Raw genomic sequence first — 14,061 nt, 5'->3', positions numbered from 1 at the left:
TGTGGGACCTATTTACTATTTATGGTAAAAATAAAGTGTGACTCTTAATTGGGGACGGATCGAAATGGAAAAGTGTGACTCTTAATCGGGATGGAGTATAAAATAGTAAAACAATATCTATGGCTGAGATGAACGTTTTATACTCCATAAATTAAATGTTCTATGATTTCATGTTTATTTTGTAAATTTTCTCAACACATACGAAAAAATACGAAAAAACAGTTTACTTTATTGATTGATATTGAAGTTGTGGGGACATGTACGACTTGTGGACCATGTGCCAATAATTTATCTGAATGAAGGAAACCAATGATCTACATGTGCAAATATTTAATTTCATTCCATTTTTAGAAATGGAATTATTTTGTGGAATCGTGAAATGACAAAATAGGACCTATTGAAGTGGAGTAAAATATTTCTAAACTAAATAAAATCATAGTTGAACACAAATGATTTTTGGGCTAGACTTCACATATATTTTCAAACAGTGATTCTTTTGCTATACACAAAAGACTTTGCAAAATAGATGTACAAGGCTACAGACACTGCATTAAGCAAGGCCAACAACCAATAGAAGTAGTCAAGATGGCCCCGGTTCAAGTTATCCGACAACCAACTATCTCGGCCGTCTCCACCCGTGGCCTTATCCACGACGGACACCAAGAAACTGCTCAAGAAACCACCAATGCCGACCACAGCAAACGACAGAGCAATTCCCAAACTTTTCAGCTCACCGGGGACTTGATCATAGAAGAATTCCTGAAGGCCAACGAAGGTCAGCACATCCGCAACCCCCATAACCAAGTACTGAGGAATCAGCCACCACGCGCTCATTGGCACGGTCTCCTCAGGAGAGTCGACCAGGCCGTGCTCAAGAGCAGTCTCCAAGCGTTTACGCTCAGTAAAGCCTGCAACGACCATACAAACTACGCCAAGAACTAGGCCGGTTCCTATCCTTTGGAGGAGTGATATGCCGGTCGGTTTGTGGCTAATGGCTCTGGCTAAGGGGATTAGTACGGCTTCGTAGAGTGGAACGAAGAGGATGATGGAGCTGGCCGTGAAGACCTGAAGGGCGGCAGCTGGTATCTGGAAATTGCTGGTCACGTGACGGTCCATCGTGACTCCTTGCTTGGTGAACAGAGTTGCGGATTGTTGATAGACAACGCCGAAAGGAAGACATGCCAAATATATTGGGAGAAGCTTTAGGATTGCCTTTGCATCTTCAACATCATTCATGCTGCAAGCTTCCTCACCATTACTCTCTAGTGATGCTTGATCAAGAAATCTACCACAAACACCACATAATTAATCATAAGAAAACATGTGATTTCATCTTCCAATTGTTCATAATTTACCTAAAGTGAGCTACTTCCTCCTCAATAGCAACACCTTCAGGGGAGGAAGCACGTCGGTTTTTCAGAGCTCTCACGAAAACACGAGTGATTCGCACAAATGGATTCCTCTGATCACTCTTCACGCGGAATCGGTATGTGCCAATCCCAAACACGAAAACAAATAGGGAAAAACACATGACAATGCAGGGGATTCCAAAGCCTAGCTCCCAGCTTAGATTCTCTTGAATGTAGGTCAAGGCCAATAAACCTACCAGAGTGCTAACACACAAGCAAAAATTCCACCAATTGAAGAATGAGCTCTTCGATTGGAGCTCTTTCTCATTCTCATCATCAAATTGGTCAGCTCCGAACGCCTGCAAGCAAGGCTTGTGGCCGCCTACTGCAAACGCAATTAAATACAACGCGAAGAAGAAGAAAATCACATCAATTAACGGAGGAGACGACGAATCGGACGGATTGAGAGCTGCTGATACAGACAGTGAACCTAATCCCTATATATGATCCAAAATTTAAACATAATTTCAATCACTAAATGGTAAATGTATGGTAATCAAATGCGACAATCTGTTGCAGGCTAGCCAATATACGATCCAAAATTTGAATCTAAATGACTAATCGATGTGAATCAACAACCAATTTCAGCTTACAAATCGTAAAAATACGATTCAATTTTAAAATCAGCGTGATCCGAAATTTCAACAACTCTTCAATCAACCGATTGAAGCAAACGAAGAATTCAATTTCATAAATCGGAATAAACTGATTTGAATGAGTTGGTGATTACCAGGATGTATAGGACAGAGGCGGCGATAATCGTCCAATATCTTCCGAGATACGAATCGGCGACGAAAGCGCCGAGCAACGGCGTGAGTGCCGACGTCCCTGCCCACGCGTTGACGTTCGCCGCGGCGGCGGCTGTGGATTGGCCTAGCGGGCCGGTTAGATAGGTAACCATATTTGAACTGATTCCGTAGTAAGCGAATCTCTCCGCCATTTCAACGCCTGTAATCGATTTTAAATCTGAATAAAACGAAAAAATGAATAAAATCGAAGGAATCAATCAATCGACTACCTATGATGAAGGAAGCGGATTTCCAGCATCCGGATTTGGAGTGGAGAACGCGGCGGCCTTTGAAGTCGACGCATCCCCTGACGGCGTTGACTAGTAGCGGAGCTTGAGCTTCCATTGCGTCGCTCTCTGCGGAGGTAGCTGAACTTTCCGCCATTGCGTCTCTCTCAGCTCAATGTGAGCAAAATATATGTTGATGGCAGGGGATGGATCCTCTGCTGTGTTAAAAAAACACAGCAGAGGCTGCGGTGCTTAAAACGCAGACCAATCCCCTTGAAACGCAGCAAAATATAATACAGCCGCATTTCTTTAATCAATTCACTATGGGCCCACATACAATTGAAATATTATGCATATACGCTGTCCATACTTCTCTTTCTCTTTTTACAATGTATGTAGTAAAATATTTTGTTTTATTTTTGCACCGTTTCTATTTACAATGGAAATATATGTACACGCCCTCAATTCCCCTTTTCTCTCTTTATAATGCCAAAAATATTTCGGAATCAAATATTATATATGTATTTATATACTTATAAATTGTAATTATGATGTAATAAATATTTGTATATTTCATATTTCATATTTTAATTTTTAATTTTAATAATAACAATATTACGATTTTAAATTTTAATAATAACAATTTAAAATTTTTGAGTTTTATCAAATTCAATATTTGCGTATTTATCAATATCAAATAGGAACATCTCCAAATAAAAATAAAACTCATGTGTGAATCAATATGAAAGAATAAACTATACAATAAATGAAATATGAAATATTTATTACTACATTATAGTTACAGTATATTAATATACATGCATACTCCATCCGTCCCGGCTAAGATGACACATTTTTTAGCTGACATGAGACTTTTTGAGTTATTGTTAAAAAGTTTAACTACAGAGATAAAAGATGGATGTAAGTATTAAAATAGAGACATAAAGAAATATGAATATTTTAATAGGAATGAGAAAAAATAGTTGAGTGTATTAATTGGAGAAATAAAGTTTCCGAAAAAAGGTGTGTCATCTTAATTGGGACAAATTAAAAAGAAAAACGTGTCATCTTAAGTGAGACAGATTGATTTTGTAATATTGTTATTATTAAAATTTAAAATATGAAATATAAAAATATTTATTACTCCCTCCGTCCCGCTTTAGGAGTCCCGGTTGATCAATTTTGGACGTCCCGCTTTAGGAGTCTCGATTGAGATAAATTAATAAAAAATTGCCTACAAAGTGTTAAAAGTATTAAAAGTGGGTCCCAACATCCACTATAACATTTATTTATTGAACCCTCAATAAAAAGTGGGTCCCAATATTGTTATTATTAAAATTTAAAATTAAAATATGAAATATGAAATATACAAATATTTATTACATCATAATTACAATTTATAAGTATATAAATACATATATAATATTTGATTTCGAAATATTTTTGGCATTATAAAGAAAGAAAAGGGGAATTGAGGGCGTGTACATATATTTCCATTGTAAATAGAAACGGTGCAAAAATAAAACAAAATATTTTACTACATACATTGTAAAAAGAGAAAGAGAAGTATTGACAGCGTATATGCATAATATTTCAACTGTATGTGGGCCCATAGTGAATTGATTAAAGAAATGCGGCTGTATTATATTTGCTGCGTTTCAAGGGGATTGGTCTGCGTTTTAAGCACCGCAGCCTCTGCTGTGTTTTTTAACACAGCAGAGGATCCATCCCCGTTGATGGCAACGTGTGTGGGACCCACTCCCATTTTTAAAAAAAATGCAGAGTTGGTTGTTAGAATGAAAAGAAAGTAAGTTAACTATAAAATACTCACTCCGTCCCACAAAGATAGTCTCACTTTGATCCGGCACGCGTTTTAAGAAATGTAATAGAAAGTGAGTTGAAAAAGTCGGTGGGATGTGAGTCCTACTTTTAAAGTATTAGTTTTATAATAAAATGTGAGTAGGAATGAGTCAGTAGAATATGAGGTCAACTGCCAAAAATGGTAAAAGTGAAATGTGTCAAATTATGTGGGACGAACCAAAATGGAATACTGGATCAAATTACGTGGGACGGAGGGAGTAATTCTTTCTTACTCTACTTTCTTTACACTCTAACTATTTATTATCATCTTCGCAAAACAACGGTCGAAAAGAAACGTCTCACTTGTAGTGGGATAGAAAGAGAATATGATATACTCCCTCCATACCAAAAGAATATATATACTTTGAATTTGGTATGAGTTTAGTGCAAAATTGGTAAAAATAGAGTAGAGAGTAAGTTTGAGCTATAAACTTCACATATGATAATTATAGTAAGATAAACTTTCTTTTCCTCTTGCACTTGAATTCATAATATATTTAGACTTCAATTTTTATGATTATGCAACCTTTCAAACAAAATTACATGTACAAGAAAAATAAACAGGCCTTAGTCGATTTTAGTAACCCTATCTAGTCTCTCCTCTTGTATGCATAACACTTGGCGGAGCAAACAAACGCCGCCAAAGTGGCGGCGTTAATCCCTCCAAGGAGCCAATAGAAGTAGTCGAGGTGGGCCCGGTTCAGGTTATTCGAGAACCAGCTTCCGGACCCAGCTCGGTCCGTGAGAAACTCGATCAACGATATCAAAAAACTACTCAAAAAGTTGCCGATACCAAAGATACTAAGGAAAAGAGCAAGCCCTGAGCTCTTAAACTCATGAGGAACTTGATCGTAGAAGAATTCTTGCAAGCCAATCATTGCGAAAACATCGGCGGCGCCAAGCAGGATGTACTGCGGCGCCAGCCACCACACGTTCATGGGAACCGTCTCCTCCGGCTTGTCGAGCAGCCCGTGCTCGGCTGCAATGGCGAGGCGGCGCCCCTCAATTACGGCCGCAACGACCGCGGTCATCAAGGAGAGGAATATGCCGATGCCGATTCGCTGGAGCATGGATATTCCGGCCGGTTTCTTGGTTATGGACCGAGTGGCTGGAACGATGATCCGCTCGTATATTGGGACGAGGGCGATAATAGAGACGGAGATGAGGGATAGAAGCGAGGCCGCCGGGATTTCAAAGGCGGGGGTGAGGTGGCGGTCCAGCGTGGCACCCTGTTTCGTGAACATGGTCGTGGCCTGTGACGAAACGACGGCGTATCCGAGACACGTGCACCAGATCGGGACGAGACCGAGGATTCCAATGGCGGCCTCGACGTCGGCCGCGGTGCTCACGTTTCCGTCCTTGTCTGGAGGCCCTAGGGTTGCCTTGTAAAGAAATCTGTTGCAATCCAACGCAAAAATACATAAAGGTTATTGGCACCTAATATCATTCGCGAACATTTAATAAAGAGTTATTATATATAATATATTAAAACTAAATCATGATACAATTCAAAATTAACAACTTACTTAAATTTGGCGCCTTCACGAGGCAATACGCAGCGAGCTTCCTCTTCCGCACAGGAAGGGGAAGCTTTCCGGTTCCTCGCCGCCCGAACGAACACCCGCCCGATCTTGAGGAACGGGTTCCTCTCGTCCCCGCTCAGGCGGAAGCGGTAAGTCATGGATCCTAACAAGAACACGGCTAGCGCGAAGCACATCGCGAAACAGGGGATTCCAAAGCCAAGCTCCCAACTCAGATTCTCTTGAACATAGCTCAAAACAGAGAGAGCCGCCAAGATCCCTATGTTCATCGAAAAGTACCACCAATTGAAGAACGAGCTCTTCGCACGGAGCTCGTGCTCGTCTTCATCGTCGAACTGATCGGCCCCGAACGCTTGCACGCAGGGCTTATGCCCGCCCTGCGCGACTGCAGCTAAGTACAAGGAGAAGAAGAAGAAGGCGACCTCGAGAAACGAAGCAGAGTTGGATGAGTGAAATGCAGCTGACATAGACAACAGGCCAATACTCTGTAGTCTCATCACAATGCAAAATTCAGCCATGATTTCACAATTTATCGAATTAATTTCATCAAATCTGCAAAATTAACCCCCAAATTAGGGCACTCACCACCGCATAGAGCACAGAGGCGATGACAACGGTGCGAAATCGGCCGAGAAACGAATCGGCGACGAAAGCGCCCAAAATCGGAAGAAGCTGCGATGTGCCATTCCACGCATTGACGTTCTCTGCCGCCGCCGCCGTCGACTGCCCCAGCGGCCCCGTCAAATAGCTGATCAGATTCGAGCTTATTCCGTAATACGCAAATCTCTCCGCCACCTCAACACCTAAATCAAATTAACCCCCAAAAATCAAATTACTGCTCAAAAATTTCAGCAAAATCACTCGATCGAGCTCGATTCGCTTCAGATTCATAAAATCAAACAGCTCAAAATCATCAGCAGCGTTCTCCTCCTACCTATGATGAAAGAGGCGGATTTCCAGCTGCCGGTTCTCGATCGGGACGCCGGCCGGCCTCTGAAGTCTTCGGCGCCGCTGACGGCGTCGTTTATCAGCGCAGCTTCGGCCTCCGATCCACCGTTTCCGGTAATCGCATTTCTTCCCATTTGATCTCTCTCGTTTTCTGGGTTTGCTGTGCTAAATTTTAATTGGTCGAAGGAGTAGTTTTTTACGTAACATATTGCTCTACTGAATAAGCACTGAAAATTGAAAAAATAACTAAATAAGGAATCATTTTGTGTTTCACGTTGATATTAATTTAATCATCAACAACTTTTGAAGTCACGTCTTTCATTTATTTTTGTTGAAAATCGACATACAATATTGTAAATTTACAATCAACGAGATATTTTATTTTTATTGTAGTTGTTATGTTTATATTTTAGTTGTATAATGATGTTTGATTGATTAAATTTAAATGTTAAATTATAGTGGTAGTTGTCTAGTTGATATCATTTTAAAGTGAACCTAGTACTTCTAAGAGGAGTGGTTAATTTTAGACCATCCAAGACCATATTTTTTCGTTTTTAGACTTTTGTTATGTTCACAAAATATAGTCTTGATACTAAACACTACACATTATAATGTCAAATTACTAAAATAATGGAATTTACTAGCTGGGGAAAAATACCGAAATACCGAAATATCGGTCTTATCGTACCGAAAAAATATCAAAAATACCGAATTTTCAGTATACCGTGACTTTCGGTACGGTATGATACCTTACCGAAAGATTCCGGTAAGGTAACGGTATGAATTTTCAAATACCGCGGCATACCGCTACATACCGAAATTCGGTACATATCGTAAATTAAAGTGTATACCGTAAACTAAGGTATATACCACAAAAATATAAACGCAATTACATATAAAATATATTTTATATATTTTTAAATTATAAAATCTATTGTGAAATATAAATATAATTATGAATAAATTATATTTAATTTATTTTTAAAATTATAAAATATAAATAATATTCTAAAAATTCTAATTTTCTATTTTAATTGTTGTTGAAAGTCAGGTATACCGCAAAAGTAAGATATACCAAACTTCGGTACGGTATACCGAAAATGAGGTATGGTATCGGTATAGAAATTCGTCATACCGAAAAATAAGGTATACCGAAGTTCGGTATACCGAAAACTTTGGTAAGGTAAAGGTATGACTTTTTCGCATACCGTATTTACGGTAAGGTATACGGTATGGTGGTTTCGGTAAGGTATACCGTACCTACCCACCCCTAGAATTTACCTAGTTAAAAAGGGGAATTTAGTATAAAATTAAATATAGACTAATTTTGATTGTTAGACTTGGACAATAAAATGAAAAATTGAAACATATACATATTTTTTTTGGAGGCAACGAATGTTAACGGAAGGGATTCTATCAAGTCTTTTCTAACACATCACCTCACTTAATTAATATAAATCTAATTTCTTGAATTTCATGCATACATGTGGGAAAGTTGATGAGAAAGAGTAAAATCTTGCCCCATATGTATCAGTCATGAAAGGTTAGATTAATTTCCCGAATTACTTCTAATTGACTTATACGTAGGCTTCTTTTACGGTATATGTCAATTATTTTTGAAAACAAATTGGTTTGAATTGAAATTAAAATTTGATCTATGGAATTGAATACGAAGGAATTGAATGAAACTAGAATTTCATATAATTGAATTATAATTCAAATTCAAATCATTTATATGGTGTGTGCTTGTGTGTGCAAGTGTAATGTGTGCACCCGCCGTGTGTGCAAGTGTGTGTGTGCGCAAGGTAATGTGTTTACTGTGCGTGTGCAAGTTCGTGTATTGTGTGTGCAAGTGTGTGTGCGTGCGCAAGGTAATGTGTTTACTCTGCGTGTGCAAGTTTGTGTATTGTGTGTGCAAGTGTGTGTGTGTGTGCAAGGTAATGTGGTTACTGTGTGTGTGCAAGTTTGGGTATTGTGTATGCAAGTGCGAGTATGTGTGTGAGTTTGTGTAGTGTGTCAGTTGTGCATGTGTAGTGTCTTTGTGCAAGTGTATGCGAAGTTACTTAATTTATTCTATTTATTTGGAATTTCATTTATCCATTTTTGATATGGAATTCAAATTGTGATTTAATTCCAAATCCAATTTTTTTTTATAGTAATAAAATTTTATATTTGAAATTGAAGATTCCAATTTTAATTATGCAGGCTCAATTTCATTATACTGAACAAAGTCTAATAAATCTAGGTGCACTAGATTATGATATAAATACAACAAGACGAAATTAAATACTAGTAATAACTTCATGCGACAATATTGGGCCTGCACATATAACAACGTTTGGAGAGTTTAACTGGGACTCTCATACCTAAGTGGGCCATTGTGAATTTAGGCAAGATCCTCTCTTTTCATTGCAAACAATAATTGAAAAATTAACTAGGCAAACAATCATTAACATTTTAAATAACTTAATATGAACATGACAAAAAAGGCTAGTTAGTGAGCGGCTCTTCCGCTGTAAACATAGTACTTAGCCGAGTAAACATAACCAACAAGGGAGAGTGCACTAATCCCGGCCAGCAGCCAATAGAAGTAGTCGAGATGCGCCCGGTTCAAGTTGTCGGAAAACCACCCGGCCCCACCGCCTCCACTCGTCACTTTTTGGATCACGGATACCAACAAGCTACTAGCAAGGCTACCCACCCCGAGTATGCTCAAGTACAGGGCAAGCCCTGTGCTCTTGAGCTCACTCGGGACTTGGTCATAGAAAAATTCCTGTAGGCCAACCATGCCAAAAACGTCTGAGATCCCGGAGAGCGTGTACTGTGGGGCCAACCACCACACGCTCATCGGGATCACGGCGTCGGGCTGGTCCACCAGGCCGTGCTCGCGGGCAGTCCTGAGGCGCCTGGCCTCAACGACGGCCGCGATCACTATGGACAGGAGGGACAGGACCAGCCCGACCCCGATCCTCTGGAACACTGTTATGCCCGAGCTCTTCTTGGTTATGGACCTGGCAATGGGGACGAACACGCGGTCGTAGATCGTGACAAAGACCATGATTGATAGAGAGATGCAGATCTGAAACGAGGCCGCAGGGATTTCGAAAGTCGGGCCAATGCGACGGTCCATCGTGACGGCTTGCTTCGTGAACAGAGTGGAAGGTTGTGCGTACACGACGGAGTAGCCCAGGCTTGTGCACCAAATCGGGACAAGCCTTAGCATTGCTTTTGCTTCCCTGGCACCTTCCACATTGTCAGACTCAGCCGAGGGCGTGTCTGACAGTGGAAGCAGTGCCTTGTCCAAAGACCTGACACATGTCATATCAGTGTCAGGATCAACATACATCAACACCAGTGTCATGTAATTTTCAAAAAATGAAAATTGTCTGTTTGTAAAGGACTCACTCAAGGACAGAAGTTTCGCGTTTTTTCATACGAACGCGAAACATTCTGACAAACGGATGCCTCCCCTTCTTCCTTTTCCTCTCAGTACTGAACCGGTAAACCAGTGACCCGATGCAAAAGAGAATCAAGGAGACGAGCATAACGATGGAAGGGATTCCGAATCCGACCACCCAACTTTGATTCTCTTCTACGTAATTAACCACAGCGAGGGCGAGGACGATGCCTAGACACGAGAACCAGAACCACCAGTTGAAGAAGGAGCTTTTCGCCGCGTTTTCGTTATCATCCGCAACGTCGAACTGGTCCGCACCAAATGCTTGCAGGGAGGGCTTGAGCCCACCTTGAGCAAATGCAACCAAATACAAAGAAAAGAAGAAGAAAATTGTCTGAATCTGAGATGGATAACATAATGTGTTGCTGCTGTTTCCATCAATTTTGAAGCTTGTGGAGCCCATTGAATTGAGTAAAGAAGATAGAGTCAAGAAGCCAAGTCCCTATTCAAGAATTAGTAGTATAATTTTATAATTTGTTTAGAAAATCAAATTATAGTAATTTCAATCTAAATTAAAAAAGCTCAATTATCCAAAGTACTTTTATCAGTTACTTACTACACATTACTTTTTTTTAATTATTATAAGTTATCTAAGACTAGATACCTCCGTCCGTGAAAATTTGTCTTATTTTAATTCGTCGAATCGCGAAAGTGTAAAGAATTACTGACCAATACATATAGGAGAGATGAGAAGACAATGGTTCGGAAGCGGCCCAAAAGCGTGTCGGCAATAAGGGCACCGAGGATAGGCGAGAGCGCCGCCGTTCCGTACCACGCATTCAAGTTTGCGGCGGCGGCGGCCGTGGATTGGCCTAGTTCGCCGGTTAAGTAATTCACCAAATTCGAGCTGATTCCATAGAAACAAAACCTCTCCGCCATTTCAAAACCTTATAACACAAAAAAAAAAAAAAAAACTAAATTTCAACAAATATATATAAAAAAATGCAATTATTGAAAAAAAAAAGTAAAGAAAAAGTGGGAAAATTGAATGTACCGGCGATGAAAAAAGCTGATTTCCAGAAACCGGATTTGGAGCGGATGGAAGGGCGGCCGTTGAAGTCGACGTAGCCAGGAACGACGTCGTTTGGCTCGGCCGCGGCGGTTGCTTCTCCGGCGTCGGTGATAGCCATGCGAAAAGATTTTGTTAGAGGGCCTAATTTTATTTGGTTACCACAAAATATTAGTGGGGGGCTACTATATCAATATTTGTAGTGGGGATCCCATATTTTTATCTTTCATTCTTATTTTTTTCATTTTGGTACGTGTATCAAAATTAGTTCGAGAATTTAGCAATAATTTACAAGAATTTTGGAAATAAACTAATTATCTAAGATTATAATTAATATTACTATTATTATGTTTATTTTAGAATATATAGACATAAGCTTAACATGATCGTAAATACTACTATAATTTGAATTGTTCCTATTTTTAGTGAACCATGTGGAAAAAATGTCCTAACAAATTAATACTATTATGACAATAATGAGTGCCTAGAAATTTTGCGTATTATTTGACGAGGCGTAATAAGTGCCTATGATAAATTTCATTTATACTATTCATTTAAAAATCGCAAAAGTGGGAGAAGTTGAATTTATACAATATCTCACTTTATTGTAAAAAGAAATATCATGATATGTTTGTCGATTGGTTCCATGAACCATCCCATCATTACTGGAGGTATGGTAGCCGTTCAACTAGTTTTAGCCATGGAAATGTTTTTAGGGAAAATAAATATCTTTAATAATTTATATCAATATTAATATAATTGTAGAATTACAATTATATATACTCTCAAATATTAAGTGGCTTATTACATACATATGTGTAATATTTTTTTTTATACTCTCTATACTTGATAAACACAACCTTAAATAATCTTAGACAAGTTCTCCTATAGTAGGCAAAATTTTGGTTATATGTCAAATCAAAGGTAATTTTGTAGGGATTATGACGATATCTCAATTGCATATGTTCTGACGATGATCGAGTGATGAAATTCTTAATTTTATTTCAATATTCGTATATGTTGAGAATCATATTTTATATCAACAAATGCATAAAAAAATTTCAATACAATGCATGTACAATATCAATAAAGTTGTGTTTAAGTTTTCGTGTATGTATTTCAAATATCTATATTCATTGTCTTGATATTTGTAATACAATATGGTGATATCAGAAAAACCACGAAAATTATCTTAGTTTGACAAATTGATGATTTTATGATATTTTATCTATTACTTATTAAAATTTATAAACTTTAATCTCATTTATTTATTTTAAGATTTAATAATGTAGGATTAGTCTTAATTTTGGATTGAAGTATTATAAGCATTTTAACATGTCTCTAGAAAAATGATACTCCCTCCGTACCCATGATTTGTCACTATTTGACCCGGCACGGATTTTAAGAAATGTAATAGAAAGTGGGTTGAAAAAGTTAGTGGCATGTGGATCCTACTTTTATATATTAGTTTTATAATAAAATGTGAGTGAGAATGAGTTAGTGAAATATGGGGTCCACTATAAAAAATGGTAAAAGTGAAAGGTGATAAATTTTTAGGGATGAACGAAAAAGGAAATAAGTGATAAATTTTCAGGGAAAGAGGGAGTAGTTGATATTTAAAATAACCTATCCTTTTACTACTCCTACTATTTATAGAGTGTAAAAGTGAAAGGTGATAAATTTTTAGCGACGAATGAAAAAAGAAATAAATGACAAATTTTTAGGAATGGGAGGTAGTTGATATTTAAAATAACTTATCCTTTTACTACTCCTACTATTTATAGGGTAATGGTCCTGCCTTGGCAACGAAATGACACCATGTTTATTTATAAGGGAACGAAATGACACCATATTTATTTATAAGGGACCACTCTTCTTCTTAAAAAAAATACATTATATATGGACCACTCATTATTCCCTCCATGCTCACATTTTTCCATAATTTTATGTTGTAGTATACCGGGCGGTGATAACATGCAAATTTATATATTATATTTGTACAATATTTAGAGTTTTCATTTGATCACATTTCGTAGTATACTAGTACCGGAGTACATTATATTTTTATTTTAGAAGGATGGACTAAACATGAAACTTGATGTTTAGTCCATCCTAAAAGAAATTGATTGCGTTTGCTTAATAAGAAAAGAAATACTACTACATAATTATCGCTTGATCCACAAATTTTAATCAAGTATAGTAATAACTTTAAATTTACTTATCAACTGCCAAAGTTTAGATCTTTGTTCTGAACGTCGATGATGTGTTAATCATTTCTTACCCATTGTATGCAATAAAAGAATTTACTGAAGTGGCTGACTTTATAATAAATAGAAAATGACATACGAAAGTAAGTGCTTCCAGACGTACAACAGTAATGACGAGCTATTATGATGCAACTTAAAATTCAAAGAAAATGTTATTGAACAAACGAACAAGTAGTACATAAATATATTTCAACATTTTTTGTATGTAGACGTGGTTAGATATTGTATAATTGTATTGATTCCATTCGTTCAAATTTTGATAAACAATAAATTAAGGCACCGAAATATGCAGCATCGAATTAAGAGGTTAAAACTTAAAAGTGTATGCATGCATAAATGAATTAAAGAGCAAAAAAATATCTTTTGTATTGTAGTACATCCAAAATTTTATGAGTTGTGTCATTTTATTACAATATACGTATATAAAATACTTTTAAATACGAACAGGTAAGACTGTTCCTAAGAATTCAAGTTGAAAAGCACGAGAATCTTAAATACAACAAGATTTAGAAATACTTCAGATTTAATAAAGAGAAATCTATTGGCATGCTAAAA

General features: G+C 37.6%; 2 protein-coding genes across 2 annotated transcripts; both read right to left on the bottom strand.

Annotated features, from left to right (window-relative positions):
• Positions 1 to 395: 395 nt before the first annotated feature.
• LOC125218732 (protein NRT1/ PTR FAMILY 5.10-like) lies at positions 396 to 2,658 on the bottom strand. The gene is made up of 4 exons (XM_048120468.1): positions 2,428 to 2,658; positions 2,140 to 2,357; positions 1,356 to 1,846; positions 396 to 1,285 (listed from the first exon to the last, which is right to left on the bottom strand). Exons 1-4 carry the CDS (start codon positions 2,579 to 2,581, stop codon positions 481 to 483), a joined length of 1,668 nt encoding a protein of 555 aa, XP_047976425.1. The 5' UTR covers positions 2,582 to 2,658; the 3' UTR covers positions 396 to 480.
• Positions 2,659 to 4,758: 2,100 nt separating this feature from the next.
• Positions 4,759 to 11,389, bottom strand: LOC125221502. The gene is made up of 8 exons (XM_048123621.1): positions 11,225 to 11,389; positions 10,900 to 11,117; positions 10,179 to 10,672; positions 9,271 to 10,081; positions 6,760 to 7,000; positions 6,411 to 6,628; positions 5,811 to 6,310; positions 4,759 to 5,679 (listed from the first exon to the last, which is right to left on the bottom strand). Exons 1-8 carry the CDS (start codon positions 11,358 to 11,360, stop codon positions 4,875 to 4,877), a joined length of 3,423 nt encoding a protein of 1,140 aa, XP_047979578.1. The 5' UTR covers positions 11,361 to 11,389; the 3' UTR covers positions 4,759 to 4,874.
• Between the last annotated feature and the right edge of the window lie 2,672 nt (positions 11,390 to 14,061).

Source organism: Salvia hispanica, chromosome 4 (assembly GCF_023119035.1).
Source record: "Salvia hispanica cultivar TCC Black 2014 chromosome 4, UniMelb_Shisp_WGS_1.0, whole genome shotgun sequence".
In the NCBI taxonomy this organism is placed as follows: domain Eukaryota; kingdom Viridiplantae; phylum Streptophyta; class Magnoliopsida; order Lamiales; family Lamiaceae; genus Salvia; species Salvia hispanica.
The sequence above is the reverse complement of the archived record's forward strand: the minus strand, read 5'-3'. Positions and strand labels throughout refer to the sequence as shown.

Excerpts from the sequence above, each read along its gene's own strand:
- LOC125218732 (XM_048120468.1), bottom strand. The coding sequence starts at position 2,581 with ATGGCGGAAAGTTCAGCTACCTCCGCAGAGAGCGACGCAATGGAAGCT. Across the intron at positions 1,847-2,139 it reads CCTCTGTCCTATACATCCTG|GGATTAGGTTCACTGTCTGT; the intron begins GTAATCACCAAC and ends GATCATATATAG. Across the intron at positions 1,286-1,355 it reads GAGGAAGTAGCTCACTTTAG|ATTTCTTGATCAAGCATCAC; the intron begins GTAAATTATGAA and ends TGTTTGTGGTAG.
- LOC125221502 (XM_048123621.1), bottom strand. The coding sequence starts at position 11,360 with ATGGCTATCACCGACGCCGGAGAAGCAACCGCCGCGGCCGAGCCAAAC. Across the intron at positions 6,311-6,410 it reads CCTCTGTGCTCTATGCGGTG|AGTATTGGCCTGTTGTCTAT; the intron begins GTGAGTGCCCTA and ends ATGAGACTACAG. Across the intron at positions 5,680-5,810 it reads CGTGAAGGCGCCAAATTTAA|ATTTCTTTACAAGGCAACCC; the intron begins GTAAGTTGTTAA and ends GGATTGCAACAG.